This window comes from Peromyscus californicus, unplaced genomic scaffold (genome assembly GCF_007827085.1).
Source record: "Peromyscus californicus insignis strain IS unplaced genomic scaffold, ASM782708v3 Scaffold_6__1_contigs__length_162567912, whole genome shotgun sequence".
Lineage (NCBI taxonomy): Eukaryota > Metazoa > Chordata > Mammalia > Rodentia > Cricetidae > Peromyscus > Peromyscus californicus.
The window spans coordinates 144560747-144585871 of record NW_026294584.1 but is presented as its reverse complement, the minus strand read 5'-3'; the positions used below and the strand labels follow the sequence as shown (position 1 = coordinate 144585871).

Sequence of the window (25125 nt, the reverse complement as noted above, 5' to 3'; positions counted from 1 at the left end):
ATGAGCAATCAGGAGGTGACTTATTCAAACTCAAGAGTTTTTGTGTCTTCTTCAGAGTCACAGAATCCAATCAAGCCTAATGAGACTCAAGGTCCCAGAGAGGTTGGACACAAAGGTGAATGTTCTCCTCCTACTCGCTGTACACACCAGACACTGAAAACTGTCCTAGCCATATATTGCTGATTGTCAGCTGGAATAGGCCATCACAGTGAGAAGAAGTAAAGACTTAAAAGCTTTTTAAAAAATAACCTTTGAGACAGGAAAAAAAATCAATAATTTCATTTGTTTTTTGTTTTGCTGTGTGTTAGGTTATTATTATTATTATTATTATTATTATTGTTTGTTTTTTGTTTGTTTGAGCCAGGGTCTCCAGTAGCCAGGACCAGTCCTAACTATGCTATGTAGCAAAGGGTGGCCAAGAATCCTTGATTTTCCTAGCACAGCCTCTCAAGTTCTAGGATTACAGTTGTGAGCCACTTTGTCTGCCTTGCATAGTTTTTTATAAATTTGAGAAACCATCAGGTTTCAGTTACTTTTAACAAAATATGGTTAAAAATGTGTGGCCTTTAGAAAGAAAAAAACTATAGTCTGAAGAAACACTGAATTTTCTAATGGAATAAAATCTTAGAAACATGCAAAGTATGTGTTAAAAACAAAGCTCTCGGCCATGCATCAGTGGTGCACACTTTTAATCCCAGCAGAGTTAGGCAGATCTCCGTGAGTTCCAGGCCAGCCTGGCCTACAGAGCAAGATCCAAGACAGGTACCAAAACTGCACAGAGAAACCCCGTCTTGAAAAACCAAACAAAAAAAGAAAAACAAAAAGCAAACAAACCAAAAAAGCTCTTACTAAAACAGGGTATTCCAAGTATTTCATCAAACTTCAATGCCAATCATCAGCAACAACAGCCAGGTCAGAGGGGAGTGGAAATTCTTTGGTCTTTGTTTTTCTTGCCCTTCAAATATTGTCACATTTAAACTCTAAACTGAACACTTTTGCTACATTAGTATGGTGATAATCAGATGTGGGACTCTAGAACTCAAGACCTCAAATGCACAAGGATAAATATCTTATTTTCCTGAGAAAACAGAATTGATGGACAAGAAAAGAGCTGACTCCTAGGAAGTCTTCAAGGATGGACCCTTATAGAGTTCAGAATATTCCTACTGGCTCCCAGTTTCTCAAGCCCGTTGCTTGATCTTTCTTTCCTCCTCATGCTGAGTTGAGATCTCTTGGTGGGCTGCTAATTGCAATTTGGAGTTTCCTACCTGAATCTTGCTTATCCCTTCAGTGCTTTGTAAGATGAACTTTTGAAACTATGTGCACCTGGATGAGGCAGCTCAAGACTGTCATTTCAGCTACCTGTGAGGCTGAGAGTTCAAGGCTGAATGGGCAGAAATTTTCCGAAGTCCTAAAGAACTGCTTCCATACATAGGCTATAAACAGATGGGTGTATGTCATCCAGAAATCTAAAACATAAAGTTTTCATTTTACAGTTTATTAGAATTTATTAATTGCATAAAATAATGGGCTTTATTAAGACTTTTGTATTGCATATAATTTTAAATCCATTATTATCCTATCCTGTTCCCCCTTAACTCTGTTACCCTTCCAGTACTTCCTAACCCTCCTACTTTAATGTATTGTTCCTCTCCATTTCATGGGATGGTCCTGGTGATGATTTTGATGTCTTTAGGAACGCTCAATCTCCTTACATTTCATTGCAGTGGGTCTCGGGATCCTCTGCTTACTTCTGATGATGGCAATCTCGGTGTGGCTGATATACAGTGAGTAATTCAAATACATCCTCTGCCTAGGTAATGCCAACAGACACTAATTATGCCACAAAGATCATACTTTGTCTATTATTTTGTCTGTCACCAGATGACATTCCAGGTGGGCTGGAATTTGTAAGTTTTTTGTTTTCTCCTGGACCCCTGAACTCTTGGACATTACAGTGACTGGGGCTGCCTTTGACTGCCTTATTCTGTCTTACTCATGATCGTGTTCCTTCTGATAATAGATGTGTTGATATTCTGGTTTTGGAGCTCAGGTGATTATGAATCTGATATATACATGTTATAAGAAACAGCTGTACAAAATGAATTATTTCATTTTGTGGATTTATCCCCAGCTCATATTGAGGACATGATTAAGTGGAAAGATGGAATCTGTAGACAGAAGTAGAAGTTCTGGAGCTTCAGTTTTATCTTTAATAAACATCCTTAGAGAAAACCAATGGGCTCCAACACAGCTGCATGTCGGCATATTATTATCTTTCTCCTTTGGGTAGTTCATATTCTCCAATGATAACTGTGCTGTTATTTCATGTTTCTTGGTTCAAATTTCATGTTGTGTTAGGTTTTTCTGAATATTTTACTTAAGTATTTATTTGTTAGTTTTGTGCTGTGAAAACAACGAATTAATCAGAACATATGGAGCTTCCACCATCATATTATTTAGCTGTTTCACGTACTTTACACTGAAGTTGCCAATAGAGACAATTTGATGTTTTATTTCTTATAGTGAGTTAATTGAAGTGTTACTTTTTAAGTGCCAAAATAGCAATTAAAGTAATGATCTGTGTTGGTTGTTAATATAAAGCTTTTTCTCTACTTTTAAATTAAATATTTACTCTTTATGAGCATTTTTGAGTTACATCTGTTACTAATTTTAGTTTTTCAGTACAGTCAAGAAATATATAAATTGCAGAGAACTCTAAATAATCTACGTCAAGAGTACAGCACCATGCAAAATGACAGTTACTTAATGGAAGAAATGTTGAAAAATAAGTCTATAGATTATGAGGTCCTCAAACACGATCTGGACACACTCAACAGAACACTGAACAGATGCTACCAGGAAACTAAATTTGTAGATTCCAAACTGCACAGAGGTAAGGAGAGGATCCTGAATAAAGAATTGCTTTATTCTCTAATGTTTCCTCCCCCAGAAGATTTGAAGTTCAATTAGCAGCTTAAAATGCTTGGGGTTGATGGCTTGGTGTTTCGTTATCTCATGGAGGGGCTTGCTTTGAATTTGGAGAATCTTATAGCCTCTAGAAATTCAGTGGTCGTTCTGGCTTCTACTGCTCTAAGAGGATGTAATTGTAAGTCAGCACAGCTGACAATTCAGGTTCTTTTTATCTGTGCAATTTGAATCTCCAGTTTTGTTCCTGACAGAACATGGAAGTTTCCATTAAGAGTGCATTCATCAAATTCTTAGGCTGAAATGGACTTAGAGCATTTATATGGATGCAGTCATAAAAATAATTGTGTGTGTGCGTTTTCCTTCTGCCTTGGTATGAGAGAGTTGGCTTATTTGTGACCATGGTGCAGCTCCCTGCAGCACATTATGGAACTTCAAAATGGTGTCCACACTTGTGTAACTGTCAGTGACACAGTGGTTGAGGCCAGAAAGATGAAAATATCAAGCTTTACAAGGAATCTTTCTTACCTTGTATTGTGACTGGTTAACTTTAATTGACACAGTTTATCATTCATTATTAAATATTATTTTCAGAATTTAGAGTTTACAAAGAGCTTTTGCATATGATCTCGCTACACCATGGTAGGGGTTAAAAATCATTATTATGCAAGGAATAGTAATATCTTTCAAACTGCTACATTATAAAATATGATAGGAAAAAAGTGCCAACAATTTTCAAAATATTTCAGACCCATGAAAAATATTCTGTCTCATTAAAAAAATAACTTTATTATCTGAAAATGGTAGCATATTGCTGTAGTCCCTGTTCTTAGGAGGCTGAGACAGGAAGATTATAAATTTAATGACAATCTGGACAGCTCAGCAAATTCCAGGCTAGCCTGAGCTATACAATGATACCTCTTCACAGGAAAACACAGGATGAAGATAAAGTTTGATAATAGAGCATGGCCATCCTCAGTCCCTCACTAAACAAAATAATCATATTGAGTTATTATTGCTACACAAATCGCACACATTTTAATATATTCAACTTGACGTGTTTGGGTATGTGGGCTTATCACTGAAGGCATCAACATAATCAGGAGAGTAGACCAGCACCTTCAAAAGCTCCCCCATGTGTCTCTTATTCCTCTTAAGGTAAGAGCATCTAACACGGACCACAGCACATCCTTAAGTGCACAGTGTGTGTGGATGAACTGGGAACACAGTGCATTACTGCAGGTCTAGAATTCCATCATCCTTGTAATTGCCTCTGTGCAGCAAGTGTTTGTTCCCCGTACTCCAGCTCTGGTATCTCACAAGCCTCTGCTTCTTAGAGTTGGGCTGTCTTAAAACCTCATCTGAGTTGAGCCATAAAGTATGGTCCTGGGCCTGACTTTTTCACTTTGCACACTATCCTCCAGTTCATCCATGTTCATCATTTGGTTGAGCACCTCTCTTTTAAAGTGTTTAGGTGTTAGACATGGTTTCAATCTGTAGCCCAGGCTTTATTAGAATCTACTTTATAGCCAAGGCTGACATGGAAGTCACTACTTAGCCTAGGCTAGCCTCAAACTAGTGCTGATCCTCCTGTCTCACTCTGTGTAGTGCTCAGGTTATAAGCATGTCTTCATGCCCAGCCAATTTAAAGGATAAATAATATTCTTTTGTGTGCATGTGCCACATTTTTTCTACTGATTTATCCACAGTGGACACATCTGTTGTTTCTATATATCTACTGCTATAAAAAATACCCCATAGAGCATAGGTGTAAAGGGGTCTCTTAACATTCTGGAATTTAAATTTCTTAGAGCTCTGAAATTTAACTTATTTATCAATGTTTAATTAAAACAGTGATCTAATAACAGAATATTAGAAAATAAGAATTTTCACCATTTGCCTTCTCTGTTGTAGGCGAACGGGTTGAAGGACACTGGTTCTGCTGTGGCATAAAATGTTATTATTTCATCATGGACAAAAAACGCTGGAGTGTATGTGCAAAGACCTGCCGGGACTGCAGCTTATCCCTTTTGAGGATAGATGATGATGATGAACTGGTATTGTAGACACTTACATGCTTCTTTATTCTTAGATTCCTTCTCTAACCCTTGGAACTGAGATACTGAGCCCAGGCAGGTTTACTGAAAGAGAGACATCTAAGTGTTGTACATGGTTTGCCTGTAACGTGAGCAAAACCTGTGCAGTAAGAGTATCCTAGGCTACTCCTTCCTGCTCTAGGCTTAGTGTCAGGACACAGGGTCTGTTATGATAAGACTCATTAAAAAAAAAAAAAAAAAGCCATGTCTTTGTAATCTCTTTCTCAGGAGTCTGCAAGAGAGTCCCTCAGAGAAGCATGTTTTCCCAACATAAGTTTAACCCTTTGGTACAGTACATCCTGTGAGTGACAGTTATGTATCTCCATAGAGTGCCAGCTATACCCAGTGACGTCTTGGTCTAGGGCTTGCTCTTTGGAACCTGGAAGTGAGACTGCCTGAGATGAGGAATTGGATGACAACAGAAAAAGTAACTGACCTCTGGGGCAATTTGCAAAATGGAAATTATGTGAGAACTGTGAAACTCAGTAGTTTTACCAGGTAGCTCCAATGTGATTGTCAGTGAAACTCTCCATCATCTTTTACTTCATACAATTTTTTTGGTTTTTTAAAAGATGTCTATTTTCAGAAATGAATAATTAAAAGAAAAAAAGGTGCCAAGATGCAGATATTTTCTTTCTTTTTTTTTTTAACCTCTTTTTGTTTTTGTATTTTTATTTTTTTATTTTTTTTTTTTTTTGGTTTTTCAAGACAGGGTTTCTCTGTGTAGCTTTGCGCCTTTCCTGGATCTCGCTCTTTAGACCAGGCTGGTCTCAAACTCACAAAGATCTGCCTGCCTCTGCCTCCGAGTGCTGGGATTAAAGGCGTGCGCCGCCGCCGCCGCCGCCGCCGCCGCCGCCGCCACCACCACCCGGTGACATTTTCTATTTAAATTATTCCTAACAAAATCTCTTCCAATATGAAGACAATATTTTTTCTAGAGAAATGCTTGCAGGGTCAGCTTGAAAACTTTACCATTTAGTACATTTTACAAAATTTGTCCACCAATTTAATACATGTATAAAAATTACAACAAAATAAATTTTAATGTCAAATAATTATGTAATTTTCCGTTCAATATACTAATCATAATTCAATTTATAATTAAATTTAAACCCATATTTTAAGATATGTTCAAAAATTTAATTAGACATCATGCCACTTGCATGTCACATGTAAGACACTAAATTTTTCCAAATATCTGTCCCTTTTCTCCTCAATTTCTGTCACTTCCAAGTCTAAACTTCAGAACAGCTTCCTCTGTGGAGCATGAAGTTTAATGCCCAGTTTTCACGCATGACTTTTCATCTTAATGAATTTGCTTACTTACCATATGAACACTTTCCACATGCCTCTGTGGTCTTTGGGAATGCACATTTGAATAACTTCGTAGAGTGACAGAAATTATTTAATGAGCCATGAATTCAGTGTGCTGGTTTATAGGAGTCACAAGCAGTAATGTTGTGAGTTCAGGGTCAACCTTGGTTATATAGTGAGACTTGGTCTAAAGACATAAATCATTTCATGAATCTAGTATCCCTACACACCTGAAGTTTTCATTTTAAATAACTTATGTAACTAACATTGGTTTTGACATAAATGAGCTATTAGAGGGAAATCACTTTAAAAATGAGCTTGGAGAGACTGAAGTGCTGGAGGACAGGACAGCAGAGAATTGACATAAAATAGCTGGGACCTGTTATATTGTTCTTTTCTCACCAGCCAGAGGGAAATTTTATCATCAGATGAGGTTTTTTTTTTTTTTTTTCCCTTACAGAAGTTCCTTCAGCTGCAAATTAAGCCGAACAGTTACTGGACTGGGTTATCATATAACCCAAGAACAAGGAAATGGCAATGGAGTGACGATGGCCCATCTAATCTGTGAGTCTCCTGATCCCTCACACTCTAACTAGGTGCAGAATTGGGAGGATTGTGTGCAAAGGCTTTTCTCTCATTTCACAATGCTTTTCTTTTTGTCAATGGAGCTCATGGGTAAGGACAAGATGCACAAGGCAGTGTCTGACCAAGTATTAGGGAAGAAGAACAGTCTAGAGGCTGACTGCTAGTGATGTAATAATGAACACAGCTAAGGATTGTGTGTTCTAAGATGCAGAGAACACAAGCAAATCAACAACTTAAGATCACTTGAAAGTGACTAGATCATCCTGATAGATAGTGTGAGTATGAATATTTGAAACATTCACTTCATTTGTTTCGGTAGTTAGTTTATATAAATTGCTTCTTATTTATAAATATAAGAACATTTTTGCATATCTATATATCTATATGTGTACATGTATATCTAACTTCGATTTCAAGATGTCATATTGTAGACTCTCAAGTTTTATGTTAATTTGTAATCTGGTAGAAAACTATTTATTGATTATCTTTTTTAAGAATATTTCTTTTTCTTGAATACATCTCATATACATAAAACAAAATATGATCATATCCTTCCCTAAACCCCCAAGCTTCCTCTGCTTCTGTTTTAACATGTGCCTCTCTAACTCCTGTTTTCTTAATTGCTGCTGTCCCTATGTGCACGGTAGGGCATCCACTGGAGCAAGGATACATACCAGTGGCCACAAACCCCTCAAAAGAGTGAATCTCCCTTTTCCAGCAGCCATCACCTGACAATAGTGATTCCTTGAGTGGTAGTAGATGCCTCGTCATCTGTGCAGGAATTTTGTCATGTCCAGAACATGCTGTTCACAGTACATTTTCCTTCTCTGGTTCTTACATCCTTTCTGTTTCCTCTTCCTTCCTATTTCCTGAGTGGTGGTTGTGGTTTTGGGGGAAAGAGGTTTATGAAGATGTCCCCTTTAAGACTCAGCACATATTCTCTTCTAAGCACTGTGACCAGTTCTGCTTCTTTGCAATGACCACTGACCACTGCAAAAAGAAACTTCTCTAATGGAGGTTGAGAGCAATGCGGGTCCAGGCCACAAACATAAATATTAAAAATGAAATTTGACTATGTGACCACTTAGCAAAATGATAGTAGTAGGTTCCATACTAGAACCCATGACATTTGCAATCATGGGCTTTTGATTTGGATTACAATATCAAGCATGACATATTGCCTAGCAGGTCAGTATTGTGGCATGCAGGGTCCAGTGCTGGGTAAGACCATTCAAATCTTTTCTCCCTTTGGAAGTTACAATGTAATTGGCCCACATAATCTCATAGGGAGTGGCACTATTAGTAGGTGTGGCTTTGTTGGAGTGGGTGGGGTCTTACTGGAGGAAATGTGTCACTGTGGGAGTGGGCTTTGAGGTTTCCTATGCTCTGGATACCGTTGAGTGTGTCAGCAGACTTCCTGTAGCCTGCATTTCAAGAGATAGCCAGCACCAAGTCTGCCTGCACACTGCCATGCTCCCCACCATGATGATAATGGACTGAAGCTCTGAAACTGTAAGGCAGACACCCCATTTTGATGTTTCTTTTTTAATAAGAGTTGCTGAGGTCATAGTGTCTTTTCACAGCAATAAAAACCCTAGCTAAGGCACTCTCCTAGTAACCTGCACAGGACCTTTGACCCATTGAAAGATAGCCCAAGGGACAATGTTTCCTGATTGGTTTGAGACTGATTTCTCTATGTCCTGACACCAAGTGTGTGGTGTCTTCAGAAATAGGGTGTTTCCATGGAGTTATGGTGGAAAACCAAGGGCACAGCCACAGCCTGGTTGTTTGGAGGCCCCTGTGGTCTCCCCGACTGGTGATTCCTTTGGAGGTATCCCTTGCCTTGCACTTTGATTTTCACTTAATGACTCATATTTTCTGTCGGTCTAACTCTTTTTAAATTATATTTTGATATTTTAAAATTATGTTTCCATAGAATATATTTTGATCAGGTTTTCCTCTCCCCCATAATACCCAGTTCCTCCCCACCTCCCTTCCTATGCACTCAACTTTGTGTTATTTTTCTCTCTCTCCCCAAAACAAAAACAAAACAAAATAGGAAAATAAAATCAAACTAAAAAAAAATCCAGCAAGACAAAAATTGCCTGAAACAAACAGAAAAGCAACACACAAAAGTCCCCAAACCACACACACACACAAAAAGGAGTCTGTTTTGTGTTGGTCAACTAGTGGGTCTCCATAAGGTCTTTTATACATCCTTAGTTTTGGTTGATCCATCCTTTATTCTCTCCTGTCCATTATTTTCCAGTGCTCATTCACATTTTATCCTTTAATCCTCAGAACCCCCTCTCTGCCTTCATATCACATATTCATCATTTTTCCTGATTATTGATTTTTTTAGAAATACAAATTTAAAAAATATCCCCTAATAATTCTGTGTTTGTCCTTTAAAAACTTTGTTAGCTAGTTATATTTCAAGTTGCCTTTTATAATTATTTACAAATAAATTTAATTTTTATTGTTTTGTTGTTGTTTTGAAATAGAGATTTGTGTCCCCAGGCTGGTATTGAACTCTTGATCCTTGTATCTCCATCTCTCAAGTGCTGAGACTACAGGCAGGTGTGGCTGTCTTTCATCCCTTTAAAGATAGTAACCACACTTATTTTAGGCGTGTTAGTTGGTAATCCTATTGTCTGTACTTTTGTGGGCTTAACCTACTGTTTCTGCTGGATTCTGTTCATTATGGAATTATCTTTGTGGTATTCAGTGAATTTCTTCTTCAGCTGCTACCAAAACTATCTGAGGCATCAACAGTGGTAACTTTCTCAGGAACCTTTCATTCAGTGCCCGAGAAAATGGCGAGTCTGGCTCATTTCTATTTAAACGTGGTCCTGCCAGTGTGGACAGCTAGGTTCCAAATACACAGGAAAATAACTTCCTCTTTAGACCAAGGGAACTCTCATGCAGGCTGTCACAGAGGTGGCCGGACTGTCACAGAGGTGGCCAGGCTGTTACAGAGGTGACCAGAGGACAGAAGACCTTACATGATGTATTAATATGTACAAATCATGCAGATTATCACTATTGTTATTAATTTTGTTTTTTCTATAGGAAGTATCATTTCATACAGGCTAGCTCTGCTCCTTTGCATCTACCTTCCAAGCACTAGAATTGTTGGTGTTTGCCACTGTGAAAGGCCACAGAGTTAATGAATTTATTTGTATCCTACAGCACCATACAGAGTGAAATGAGCATGTGGTAATATTTAGAGTGAGGTTCTAGCAGCTGAAAGTATTCTGCATCCAGATTAAGTGATCTTTGTAGACCTTGACTATGTTACAGAACTGTTCCCTGATTATGGTATGATTACTTGGCCTAAGCACGAGGCTTCTGTCAGGAAGTCCAGTGGTCAGAAGGTTTCTGTGGCCACCACAAGTATTTTCTCCAGTGGGAAGATGCAGAAGCTTGTACACCTGCTTACAATCTTAGCTTCTAAGGAACCTAGTGAGAAGCTGTGAGCTTGTGTTTCCTGGTAGAAGTCCCGGTAGACAGCACCATGCAGGTAAAGTTAAGAACTCACGATGCAGAATATGTGCTCCATGTGTATCTTGTGAGTAGTTAGTGTCTACTGGGTCTTCTCCTCTTTGTCCATGTTCAACACACACGCTTTACTGATTGTACCATAATCATATCCTATGGCTGACTAATATGTATACTCATCCCTACTATACATTACCTGTTCTTTATATGATCCATGGGCCACTTAGTTTCATTTACCTTCCTTTTCTGTTCCTATTGTAAATCTAAATCCTCTATTTCCACCTGGCTTAAATCCAATGTTAAATGACGGTGATCTTTTGTTAAAATTTTATTCCTTTGCTGTTTTAGTCCCATGGAGTTGGGTGGAATTCATTCTCTGTCTGGTATTCTGTGACATAGATTCTCATTAGGCTAGACTGGGTCAAACTCACTGTATTTCCCTAACTGGCCTTGAACTCCTGATACTCCTGGATTAATTATTTGGTATTTGAGTGATCATTTTTTGTAGAGTCACTATTTATTTTGCCCTGCCTATTAGTAGAAAGACTGGCTGTCATATTTAATGATGTTTTGGGAGTCTTAGCTTTACTGAAGCCTCAGATTTTATGGAAATCTGTTGTGGGATGGTCTGTATGTCAAGTGTGTTGCTGATTGGTCAATAAATAAAACACTGATTGGACAGTGGCCAGGCAGGAAGTATAGGTGGGACAAGAAGGAGAATAAAGCTGGGAAGTGGAAGGCTGAGTCAGGGAGACACTGCCAGCAGCCACGATGACAAACAGCATGTGAAGATGCCGGTAAGCCACGAGCCATATGGCAAGATATAGATTAATGGAAATGGATTAATTTAAGCTGTAAGAACAGTTAGCAAGAAGCCTGCCACGGTCATACAGTTTGTAAGCAATATAAGTCTCTGTGTTTACTTGGTTGGGTCTGACGGCTGTGGGACTGGCAGGTGAGAGAGATTTGTCCTGACTGTGGGCCAGGCAGGAAAACTTTAGCTACAGGGATCTGCTTTCTGCCTGTTCATAAATGAACTGAATTTGGTTTTAGTTGATCAGGATCTTGCTCCATAGCCCACTCTATTCTGGTTTATAATCCTCTAAATCAGCCTCCCCAGGGCTAGGTTATAGTCATGTATCATCTTTTTTTTTTTTCTTTTGATTTTTTAATAGGGTTTCTCTGTGTAATCTTGGCTGTCCTGGAATTCACTATATAGATCAGGCTGGCCTCAAACTCACAGAGATCCACCTGCCTTTGACTCCCAAGTGCTGGGATTAATGGCATGTGCCACCACTGCCGGAACTGTGTTTTAGATTTTATTTAAAATTTTGAATTATCTTTCACAGGAAGGTAATTGTGGATTTAGTATTCATTGTCCATCAGAGATGGCAGTTTTGTTGAACACGGGGAAGTCAGTCAATCATCATGTTTCAGGGAAGTCCCAATAGCTCTGAGGAGGGGGAGGAAAAAGGAAAATCAACCGAAACAACAGTCACAATCCCTCTTCTGTGACTATTCTACAAATGTCTTTTCTCCTCAAAATGCATGCATATAACACCTTGTCCTGTGTGTCACATACATTTATTTTTTCCTTTTAAACTCTTTTTATTGTAAAAAGTATCGTAGGAAAACAATTTTAGTGTAAAATTGTTCCATGGAAATTAGTTTAACTTGCTCACTAAAAAATTAACAGTGTGAAGTAGATAAGAACCTGAGTTGTGATCAAAAGATCATTTTTATTTTTTATTTTATTCCATTTATTTTTGTGCATGTACTCACATGTAGTGTGACATACAGGTCACACCACAGGTGCAGTTAGAAGAGCGTTGAAAGAGTCACTTCTCTCCTGTGTGGGATCTGAGGTCTGAACTCTGGTTGTCTGGTCTGATGCCAATGGCCTCCACCCACTGAGTCATGTCATTGGCCCAAGACCAATTGTATGCATTTAGAAAAAATGGAAATCTTTTATTGATATACTTATGATTAATTCCATATTCTGTAAAATTTGGTCAATAAATCTTGTTTTAAAACCTTGGCCTGAATCAATATAAGGTTTGAATTTAAATAATTTCCCATTATATTTTTCATTTAATAATGATTTCACAGTAATGGGACCACCACATAAGACAGGAGGCGGTGCATGTTTCAGTTCAACAGGTGTAGATAATGATGACTGTGTTAGAACTCACTCCTGTGTCTGTGGAAAGAAAGTGGGTAAATTATCTAATTCAGTATGCAGTGCGTAGAAAACTTAAAAATGGAATGTAGTCATCTTTGTTGGTTTCCTGTGGTGATTTGTAACTACTTAACGACCAAATGTTTTAACCACAGGTCTCAGTCTGCTTTGCAAATGGGGTGATGAGCTGGAAAGGGAAGAATTATTCTTCTGAAATCTGACTCAACAGAGCAGAAGTCATTTTCCTTCCTTATACAACACAGCAGCTTGTGTCTGTAGAATGGATACCTTTGGTCCAGGGCCCAAAGGAATCACTCTCTTTTTTTCCTGAATGACACATAGAACTTAATACAGAAGTCTAATAAATAGCACACATATTTCACCATCACTAGAACAAACCTTTTCAATATCCATGGCTTTGACAGCCCAATTAAGAACTAGGGTACAGTTGTGGGTTCCTGTTTGCTTGTTAGTTGGTTAGCTACTGTTTGACACTTTTTGTACACAGAAGAACTTATCATCTTTAGAATGAACTTATTTGTTACAAAAAATAATTTCAGACTTAGTGAATAGTTTCCAGACTAGTTCAAGACACTCATACAACCTTCCACAATCCATATGTATTCTTGTTCTCTCTCTCTTTGATCCATTTGATGATAAGTTGAAACTCCACAGATACACTAATTTTCATTGAGGCCAGGTGCATGTGAATGTTCAAGACTTATAATCTTTTTTTTTCTTTTCTTTTTTACTAAGAATTTTGTATTCATTTTACATACCAACCACAGATCCCATCCCCTCCCTCCTCCCCCACCCCAGTATCCCCCCCCCAACCATCACATGGGGAGTCAGCAGAGCCTGATACACTCAGTTGAGGCAGGTCCAAGCCCCAACCCCTGGACCAAGGCTGTGTAGGGTGTCCCACCATAGGCAGTGGGCTCCAAAAAATACCCACTGATGCCCTAGGGAAGGATCCTGATCCCACTGCCAGGGGGCCTCTTAAGCAGATCAAGTTACATAACTGTCTTGCTTATGCAGAGGACCTAGTCCACTCCCACAGAGGCTCCACAGCTATTGGACCGCAGCTCATGAGTTCCCACTAGTTTCGTTTGGCTAAGACTTATAATCTCATAAGTAAATGAGTCTGAGGGTAACCTTAGGCTACATAGTATGTTTGAGGTCATTGTGTGCTACAGAGTAAGATTCTGTCTCATGAAGCCTAATAATAATAATGGTAGTAATAACAATAATAATAACAAATAATAATAAGCCATCCATAAATATTTCATAGGGACAAGCAATTTCTTTTACATCATACTGAAAAATTTAACTCAATAAATGTAGATGATTTATTAATATGTTTTAATCCATAACACATAGTCCTATTATTCACTTTTGTCAGTTTTCTGGAACATGTCACTTTTGATATTTCTTTGTACTCAGGATCATGCAGTGCATTCACTTGTGATGTCCTTTGGTTCTGAAACAGTTTGGCTTATGATTATTTTCTTTCTTTCTTTCTTTCTTTCTTTCTTTCTTTCTTTCTTTCTTTCTTTCTTTCTTTCTTTCTTTCTTTCTTTCTTCTTTCTTTCCTTTCTTCCTTTTTAACTTCCTTCCTTCTTCCTTCCCTCTTTCCTTTCTTCTTTCTTCCTAACTTTCTTTCTTTCTTTGTTACTTTCCTTCTCTCTTCCTTTCATTCTTTCTTTTGAAAATTACATTTAAAAAAATCAAGTCATGAAGTTAGAGTGTACATGTAATGAAATGCACCCATTGTAAATCATGAGAAATATGAGTTTTAGCAAATATGTATACCTTTGCAAGCACCATTATGTAAATTATTTTTATATCAACTTGACACAAGCTAGATTCCTCTGAGAAGAGGGAACCTCAAGTGAGAAAGTGCCTCATTAATACACATCTGGCTGTAGGCAAACTTGTATGGCATTTTCTTAATTAGTGACTGATGTGGGAGGCCCCAAGCCATTGGAGGTGATATCTAGGTGATACCATTAGGCTGCTAGTCTTGGGGACTATAAGAAAGCAGGCTCAGCAAATTTTGGGACCCAGGCCAGTAAGCTGCACTCCCTTTTGACATATACATCTACCCCTGCCTGGGGTTCAGCCTCCAGCAGTGCAGGACTTGAAAGAAATCTACAGAGTAGGCAAAAATACAACTTTTTTATCTGAGGGGGTAAAGGGAAAGACATTCACACACTCTCTTGATAGTTTTCTTCTTCTGTATTCTTTATTCTGTATTATATGATTTTATTTTTCCTCTACAGCTTATATACCCCAACAAAATCTTCAAGGCAATATAAAAATTACAATGTGGTTACTGTAGATGGACAACTTTCTCCTGCCTGCCTGTTCCTGAATAACCTGTCAGAGGCTTAATATTAATTACAAACTGTTTGGCCTATTGTTCAAGGTTATTTTTAACTAGCTCTTACAACTTAAATTAACCTATTTCTATTAATCTATATTTTGCCATGTGTCTCATGGCAAATATTTAATATTTAATATTTTGTGTGTTCTAGTACATCTTGGTCCTTCTTTGGCTGGCTGGCATCTGCTTCAACTCTGCTCTCTTTATCCCTGTATTCAATTTGTATTTCCAGCCCAGCTGTCTTTTGCCTGGCTATAGGCCAAATCAGTTTAATTTATCAACCAATGAAAGCAACATATATTCATAGCATACAGAAAGACATCTCACAGCATTTTCCCTTTTCTGCCTAATCAAAAGGAAGGTTTTTACTTTAATATAGGAAAATTACACATAACAAAATAGTTATCAACCAAGAATTACAGTTACAATATCTAGTCTATTTGTATTTGGCAAAATTAAAGAAAATACTCTATCATCTCTCCTATTTTCATGACTCTAAACTTTCATCTCTAATCTACCTCTTATCATAACTAAGGAAAACTACAATTATACAGAGACACCTGGCTGCCTGGACAGTCACCCAAAGTTCTTGTGTAATGTTGGGGCATCCATCCCCAGACTATAGGCCCATAGTATCTGGCAGACATTAAGCAGTAAATTTGAAGGTCTGTCCTGCCTATATTGGCAAAGTTCATCAGTTGCTTTCCTCTGTGTCTTGCAGAATGTCTGTAGTTTCTTCTGTGAAGCAGGAACTTGAAGGACCATCCCACCTTGTTTTGGCAAATTTCAGTGGTCACTTTTTTATAGGTCCTGCATTTCCAGTTTATACAACAAATTGTCAAGTAGTACAGGCAAGAGCAGTTTTTTGCCCAAATGGCTAGCCTTTGCTACACTGAAAGTAAACTCCATAAGAAGTTTCTTTGATGCTCATCATCCTTTTTGAAGTAATTGTTGCTGCTAGGAGGAGACATGTCTCAATGTCCAGAAAAGTCTAAGTTCTTAAAACACTTTAAATGCCATATTTTGTAGGTCTTTGAAGTGTTTGAAGATTACCCTATGTATCTGAAATATATCACTGCATAGCTAGGAAACCTAACTAATAACTATAATTTTGACTATTATAGATGACTATTAATATGTATTTTAACTACATATTACCTTTTTAAATGAATTGTGTAAACATGATACCTTAAACAAGAGTAGAAATATACATATAGTACAACAAAATTGACCTTATATTTGTATCAATAAACAAAAATCTATACCAATGTAAAGTGTTTTGAGATTAACAGTTATTTTTTTGGATTAAAGTAGATTCAATAATCTACCTTTTTCTTATCATTTCTTTATCATAGCCCCCTTTCTTCTTTAGAGAGAGACTGACTATGACCATTAACCACTTATAACCAACTTGCTTTCAATGAAAACAAACATTCATAAACACTGTTTTGGGAATTTGAGCATAGTTTTCTATACTACTTCCTGCTGACTGGGGACACTGGTAATTTTAAAGGGATCCTGAGAAAATTTGAGATAATGGTCAAGTCCTGGGAAGATCAGCTCTAACTTTTGTTGATATATACCATTTGCCAAGGTTCAGGAGGCCTTGCTTGATCAAATCTGATGCATCTTAACCTGAAATGAATCCACAGGCTTTTGCTTTCTGTAGAAACCAAAGCATAGCCTCTTTTCTGAAGCAATGTATCCTTAGACCCAAATTTTTTTTTTTGTTTTTTTTTTTGTTTTTCGAGACAGGGTTTCTCTGTATAGCTTTGCACCTTTCCTGGAACTCACTTGGTAGCCTAGGCTGGCCTCGAACTCACAGAGATCCGCCTGGCTCTGCCTCCCGAGTGCTGGGATTAAAGGCGTGCGCCACCACCGCCCGGCCTTAGACCCAAATTTTGAAGTAAAGATACCTTTAAAATATACATGCTATTTTAACTTAGTGGCCCCCACAATCAAATGTCTCTCTGCAGTTAGCTCATTAACAGTCAAAAAGTTCAAAGAAAACACAATAATATACGAAATCCAAACTTTGTGTATTTTCCATCTTTACATGGCTTATTTTTTATATATTACTTTATTATTTTTGAAGACTTTATTTTTATGACTATCTATACCCATTCTCTTCTCTCTCCTAAGCCTATGTACATTTTTTAAATGCAACCCATTTAGAGTTTTTTCCATCTGAATTTGTCTTCATTGCACATATGTCATCCTTTTCTGACCACTACTTTAAACTGCTAAGCACTAGGACCAAAGCAACAACTTCAGTGGCTGACTCTGCCATATTCCTTTGCTCCTTGAGGGCCTAGCTTCATAGTGGAAGTACATGTGGGAACCACATTTATTGCCCCAACTCTGGGAAGCAGTATTAAGTAACATGCAGCTGTGTTCTTAAGCCTGAAGCTATGTTCTCAAGCCTGCAGGCAGCAGCTGAAGAAGTCTATTTATACCTCAACCTGTGATAGACTGCGGGAATCCATGATGTTCAGCTAAGGCCCACCTTGGCCAAGGAATGCAATTCTGTCTCTTGGCCTGTATTGAGAGACATGAACTAGGAAACTGCTCCTGGCTCTGTCTTAGAATCTCTCTTTTTTTTAAGCTCTATCAGGTTTTATGTAAAAATTATTGCCAAACACCTGGGCACCAAATGTAGACAGATGAATCTCTCCCACCTGCCTGTTCCTGAGTACCCACTCAGAGGCTTAATATTAATTACAAACTCTTTGGTCTATAGCTCATGCTTATTACTAGCTAGCTCTTACATCTTAATTTAACATATTTCTATTAATGTATGTATCACCATGTGGCCGGTGACTTACCTGTACTTTCACATCTTGCTTCTTAGGTAGTTCACTGGCTTCTCCACAACTCCGTCCTCTTCTCCCTGTATCTCTGCAGCTTCTTTATTAACTACTGGTAATAAAACATATTCACAGCATACAGAAAGACATCCCACAGCAGGTTACATTCTATTTTTCAAGTGAATAATTATATTGAACACAGGAAAAAACAACATGTTTGTCATCTCTCTTACATGATTAAAAAAAGTCATCCCAAGAACCCACATACATTTACATCTAAGTAACATTTTTTTTTACAAGACAATTCAGTTCTACATATCAGCATGGATTCCCTTGTTCTCCCCCTCTCCCACCCCCCTCACCTTCCCCCCAGCCCATCCCCCATTCCCACCTCCTCCAGGGCAAAGCCTCCCCCAGGACTGAGATCAACCTGGTAGACTCAGTCCAGGTAGGTCCAGTCCCCTCCTCCCAGGCCGAGCCAAGCCACCCTGCATAGGCCCCAGGTTTCATACAGCCAACTCATGCAATGAGCACAGGACCGGGTCCCACTGCCTAGATGCCTCCCAAACAGATCAAGCCAATCAACTGTCTCACACATTCAGAGGACCTGATCCAGTTGGGGACCCCTCAGCCATTGGTTCATAGTTCGTGTGTTTCCATTCGTTTGACTATTTGTCGCTGTGCTTTATCCAACTTTGGTCTCAACAATTCTCGCTCATATAAACCCTCCTCTTTCTCGCTAATTGGACTCCTGGAGCTCCACCCGGGGCCTAGCCATGGATCTCTGCATCTAGATCCCTCAGTAGTTGGATGGGGTTTCTAGCACGACAATCACATGAGAATAGGAAGAAGCAAAGTGCTAGAGAGGCCCACAGAAATCCACTAAGTAACTTTTTATAGATTAACAGGGTGTGAGCAACCATGGTATTTTTCTCAGCTGGTTCTTTTGCTGGCAGGTTGCATATTATGGTTACAAAGAGAGAATCAATCACTTTTATTACTTATATTAAAAGGTAATCTTTTAAGGAATTTTAAAAGAATCACAAACCTAAGCTTTAACATATGGAAAACAATCAATTAGCCCTACTTTAAATATTTGGGGTACATACCCACTCAACAATAGTTGTTTATTTTTTTATTAGGAGATTGGGGGTATAAATGTGTACAAGAAATTAACCAACATCTTTGATCAACAACCAACCCTAGCAAGGAAATTACTTCAGCCTGAAATAATTGGGCTTCTTTAGTTTTTGATCCCTAACCTAATGAATTAGCTATGTGTCCTTGTGAACTTTAGATTGTTTTTAGTGTTTTTCATCTCAAAGCTATTATCAAAACATCTTAGTCTAACCTGAAGTTATTGTAAGGCTTTGTTTCAGCTATGATGCATACTGAAACCTGTGAACCATCTCTCTACATTAAGATGAAAAGAATTTAAGTTATCTGGGCTATTGGGACTTAATTGATTTTCTTAATCTTAACCTTAGCACCAACTATGTGGCTCCTCAATAGAAACTCATGTGTTTTAGCTGTGTGACACTTTCTTGTTTTATTTCTTATCCTCTGTAGCCCCTGCTTTATCAGAGGCAAGTATAACATTTTTTGGTTGATTTTTCCACTAGACTAATCTCTATCAATACCTTACTATATTTATTAAAGACTTTCAATCATCAAATACTATTTAAACTAACACTATTATTGTATAAAATCATTACTTCAGTTAAACAGGACAGCTTAGGAGGATATCATCTCCATAATAATCCTTAGGTAAAAATGCCCAGTAGAATGGGATATTTCCAAGAGATGATCATACTGCATTATGGGTATCGAGGATCTCCTGATTCCCATTCACACCATGCCAGCTACCAGAGGAAGATGGCAGCAGCAAACATGTGAAGGCCCAGCATACACAAAAGACATCCTGGGGTCTGTGGTCTCAGGGCCTTTTCTATCTGAAATTCACCCATCAAGGTTTTATTTGCTGAAGGCCAATCCCCTGAAGTCAATTGCCATCTGCTGCTCTTCTGTCATCACCAATGGCATGCATGAGAGTGTGCTCCTGCTCTGTTTGATTTTTCCCTGACTTCCTCATTCTACATACATCCCTCTTCTACACATCTCTCTTCTACATATCTTCTCCTACACACATCTTTATACAGATATTGCTCCATCTCTCTACACAGCTCTCTCTTCTACATAACTACTCATCTGCCTCTCCATGTAGCTCTCCCTTATAGCTCTCTTTCACAGCTCCTCTACATAGCAACAGTTCTCTCACAGAAAAAAAAATTCTGGACAAGTATATGAGCTACATTATGAGGGTCAGAGCCATTCAATAACATATGAGAATCATTGGTTCTTTCAGGCTATGGATGACACATTGGCCAGTCAGTTAGTGAGTGGCAGTGCATGGCTGTCAGCCAAGCTCCTTGGTGAGGAGGCAGGGGCCACAAAGGCTGAGTGGTCAGCATTTTGCAACAGAAAGTGACATTGAAATGCAGGACTTAAACAATAAACAGTTTGTTGTCTAAACCTCGAGCCTTGTGTCATAAACTGAAGCTGGGAATGTGTTCAGAGAGTCAATTGCTGAGAGAATTATGTCTACTAAAGTTGCTTTGTGCTTGATTTTAGTTCAACAAACACTTGGGAATTTGTCCTTGTGCCTATTTTGCAGGGGCAACTAGTCTATTTTGAATTTACTCTAAGGCCTAAAATCAGCTAAAAAAAGTTGTCTTTGTAGCCAAGAATACTGTTATTTTCCTATGTCAGCCTGAGATATGAAAAATATCCTGGTATTATTTCTATTCATCAAAATTATACAATTAATGAGAAGTCATCTTCCTGACCATCCACAGATGTATGTGCCCATAGGATTGAGATGTAATCATGAGATTAAATATACACATCACATGAGATTACTCATTACAGTGCAGGTGTTAGGGAGACACCACAGTGTTTGTGCAGATGTGAAATTACAGACAGAAGCAACAGTGTTCAGAGTTTGTGGCACCATGTTTGCTTGAACAGTGTTCCTGCATCAGAAAATTATTCATCTGGTGTGTTGATGCTTGAACTATCAACTGCTATCTGTTGTATAATGCCATGGCTCTTGGAATTCACAGACCAGTGATTCACTCTCTTTGTTACAAAGCACTTTATTATTACACAAATATACTATGATATTTCTCCATATGTGAACATATGGTGTGTTTCTAAGTTTTGACAGTTATGAGTTATTGCAATTATGAAAGCTATCATGCCAATTTGTGTACAAGTCACTGTGTAAGCATGCATTTTTCTTTTTAGTAAGTATCTTTTTATTTATTTAGTGAACAGTTGCTATCTTCTGTATCATTTCTTCCCTTTGCACATTAAAGGCACATACATGATTTTCTGACTGTACCCATGAGCATGTCTCATGGCTGTCTAATATATATTCTATTCCTAAATTATCTAACCTTTCCTATCTATGTCCCATAAGCCACTTGGTTTCACTTATCTTTCTTCTAAATTTCTGTGGCAAATTTGAATATTTCATTTCTCTCCATCTTAAATCCAACATTCAAAGAATGTGATCTATTTTGCTAAATACTGATTGATTTAAAGTCTCAGTTCTATGTAATGTGAGTGGGTTTCATTCTTTGTCTGACATTCTTTGTCAGAGTCTTATCAGTCCACACTAGCTTCAAACTTTTATATATTGAAGTGTGGCTCAAATCCCTATGTCTTAAACTGTGATTCTCCTACCTTCATCTCCAAAATACTGGAACTATAATTGTGTCCAACCATATTAGGCTGGATTTATTATTGAGGATCTCCATTTTGAATTCATTCTTTAGTCAGCTTCCTCTATCCATTAGGGGGGAAACAGGCTACAATGCTTCCCTGACCATTTGAGATATTTTCCAACTACTGCTAACACCTCAGCCTGAGCAGGAATCTGACTTCTGTCAGTTTTTACAGGATGATTTTAATTATTAATTAATTACTTCTTGATTTCTGATTTTGTTACATAGCTCAGGTTGAACTGGAACAGTCCTTCTGTTTTAGCTTATGTACTAATTTATTCTGTTTTCTAATTTTAATATGTTTTTTATTTTGTATTTAATTTTTTCTTTTTTAAGAAAGGTAGTTATGGCTTCTAATATAAAATCCTGTAGAAATCATAGTTGTGTTGCATATAAGGTATTCAGTAGATTATCATGTTTCAGAGGAGACCCATTAACTATGAGATGGGGGAAGAAGAAAGGGAAAATAGCCCAAAATATTAGTTATAAGTCTTCATCTGTGACTGTATTCCAAATTTTCCCTCTCTCGTTAAAACACAAGTATATGAGACCCTGTTCTGTGTGCTACATGCATTTGTTTATACCTAGCACATTTATTGACAAAATATAAGTGGGAAAGAAAGTTTAGCATAAAGTAATTCCTTGGAAATATTAAAAATCAGTTTTACCTGCTGATCAAAAATTGCAAGTGTGGAATAAGATGGGATTTTGGTATGATCAAGAGATCATTTCTTTTTAATGAGCTTAGACAATAAAACCATTTCAGTGATGAACTTATGATTAATAGTTCCATATTCTGTATATTTTGGCAAATAGAAATTTTAAAATCATGACATTTCAGTGAATGTTCAAAATTAAATAATTGACTATTATTTTTGACTTTAGTGACTTGAACACAGCGAAATTTGATCATTATACTGGAACATGTGCATTTTTATCTAGAACAAGACTAGATAATGATAACTGTGACCAACTCTACCCCTGTATCTGTGAGAAGAGACTGGATAAATTCACTGATTCATCCTGCAGCAAGAGCTAAAGGCAAAATGGAATGTTCTGATCCTCATTTGTTTCCTGTAATAATTTATGACTCCTTGTGAACAAGTGTTTGGTCACAGGGCTTGGTTCTCTGTGTAAACAGAGAGATGAGCTGGAAGAGGTTGAAAATATTCTCCCAAATCTGACTTGGCAGAGCAGAGGCCATCTTTCTTCCTGGAAGACACAGAACACATCTTCTCTGGTGCATGTCTCAAGCCCTGAAGAATCTGCTCTTTCTGTTTACTTAAACACCCATAGAACTAAATAAAGAACCCTAAAGAACAGCCTGACTATTTCATTATCAATAGGATAAATCGTCTCAATTGAAAGCACACTTAAAAATTACAGTGCAGTTATAAGCTTCAATTTCTTAGTTGTTAGTTGATTGCTGTTCTGTTTTATTTTGTGTGTTTTGTTTCACATAGAAGTTTTCTTCATTGTTATAAACATTTCATTTGCCCATAAAATTTAGTTTCAAATTTGGTGAATATTTGCAAGTATAGTTCAAGGAACTGCTGAATACATTTTATCCAAAACATCAGTTTATGCCATCCTTCTTTAAACCATTTATGATAAGTTGAGGCCTTATACAAAAGGTGGTAATAATTGAAGTTGGCTAGATGTAGTGCCTTACACTTGTAATCTTAGCAATTAGGAGGCTAAGACAAAATTGCTGAAAAAATTAATACAGTGAGAGCCTGTGTCAAGGAACCAAACAAACCAAACAAAATTGAGGCCCAAAAGTTCCAAAGTATTTTCCAGGGGCATCACTTTATGTTATACAACCATACCCAAGTAATCAAACTTAGGACATTTAGTATTGATACAATAATTTGATCTAATCTAGGATCCGTGTACTCATCTCCTGACTGGATAATGTCACTCTAGGTATTTCCTCCATGTTCAGGTTCACGTGCATTCAGTGCTGATGTCATTTTTGTGTTCTTTAGTCTTGCATAGTTTTTTTTGGTGGTGGTAGTTTTTTGTTTGTTTGTTTCTTTTTTTGAAGACAGGGTTTCTCTTTGTTACCTTGTCTGTCCCAGAATTCTCTCTGTATAGCAGGCTGACCTGGCACTCAGAGATTTGACTGCCTCTGCCACCTGAGTACTGAGTACTGAGATTAAAGATATATATGCTAGCCTTGGCCACCCTAAATCTTGTTATATCGACAAGATTGACCTCTAACTCATGGAGATACACTTACTTTTGCCCCCCAATTGCTGGGGTTAAAGACATGCAACACCATGTCCAGCTGAGAAAATATGGACTTTAATAAGTACACTATTTATCCTCCATTAAATCCAAGCAGAACATTTCCATCTCCTTTCAAAGTCCTTTCTTGTCCCTAGGTGTACTCTTACACAGTATGCACAGTAAGTTGGTTCTATTCCCATTACAGCTTTGTATCTTCCTTCTTTTCCTCATAACATTTTAAACATTAACTGACAATTTCTTCTTCTTCTTCTTCTTCTTCTTCTTCTTCTTCTTCTTCTTCTTCTTCTTCTTCTTCTTCTTCTTCTTCTTCTTCTTCTTCTTCTTCTCCTTCTTCTTCTTTTCAAGGCATGGTTTCTCTGTGTAGCATTGCGCCTTTCCTGGATCTCCCTCTGTAGACCAGGGTAGCCTCGAACTCACAAAGAAATGTCTGCCTCTGCCTTCCAAGCACTGGGATTAAAGGCGTGCACCACCACTGCCTGGGAAATTTCTTCTTTTTAAAAATAATATTTTTACTAATTCTTTGATAACTTCATGCCATATTCTTTTGCCTTTTTTAATCATATTCACTTCCCCTGGTTCAATTCCTTCCAGTTTATTCCTACCTCCCTATGCACTCAACTCCCTGTTTTGTTTTGTTTTTTTTCCTCTGTTTCTTTTTCAAACCCATTGAGTCCAGTTGTGTTGGTCAACTACCTTTGCATATTGGGACTACCCTGGAGTTGGTTCACTGAAAATATTAATAAAATCGACAAACCTGTGGCCAAATTAACTAAAATATACTGAGAGGATTCAAATTAATAAAGTCAGAGATGAAAAGGGAGACATGATGGACACTGAGAAAATATAGGCAATCATGAGGACATACCTTAAAAAAATCTACTTTCCATTCATATAAAAATTGGCTACCCTTAAGTTTGGAGCACAGGGAGGGGGACACTTCCAAAATCTTTTTATGATGCCAGCAAATATTTATTGGAATACCTTCCTGTTGGAATTTTCCTTTAGTGAGTATGAAATGACCTCCCTTGCTGCTTCTCACTAGTTTTGACCTCTATTTTGTCAAATAATAGAAAAGTACACCTTCTTGTTTCTTAGTTCCCTGTGCTTGGAATATCTTTTCCACTCATTCCTCCTAAGTTCATATAAGAATTACTTTTCTAATGTTTGATAAAACACCATGATTTAGACAAATTATAGAAGAAAGGGTTTATTTTAGGCTTATGGTTCAGTAGGCTAGGTTCCTTGATGGTTGACCATAGACATGTTGGAGGAAATAACTGAGAACTTA

General features: G+C 37.7%; 1 protein-coding gene across 1 annotated transcript; it reads left to right on the top strand.

Moving 5' to 3' along the window:
* Positions 1-22623, top strand: LOC128099783 (killer cell lectin-like receptor 2). The gene is made up of 5 exons (XM_052721601.1): positions 1-115; positions 2678-2896; positions 4843-4985; positions 6799-6902; positions 22470-22623. The coding sequence occupies exons 1-5, from the start codon at positions 1-3 to the stop codon at positions 22621-22623; spliced, it is 735 nt and encodes a 244-aa protein (XP_052577561.1).
* Positions 22624-25125: the final 2502 nt, after the last annotated feature.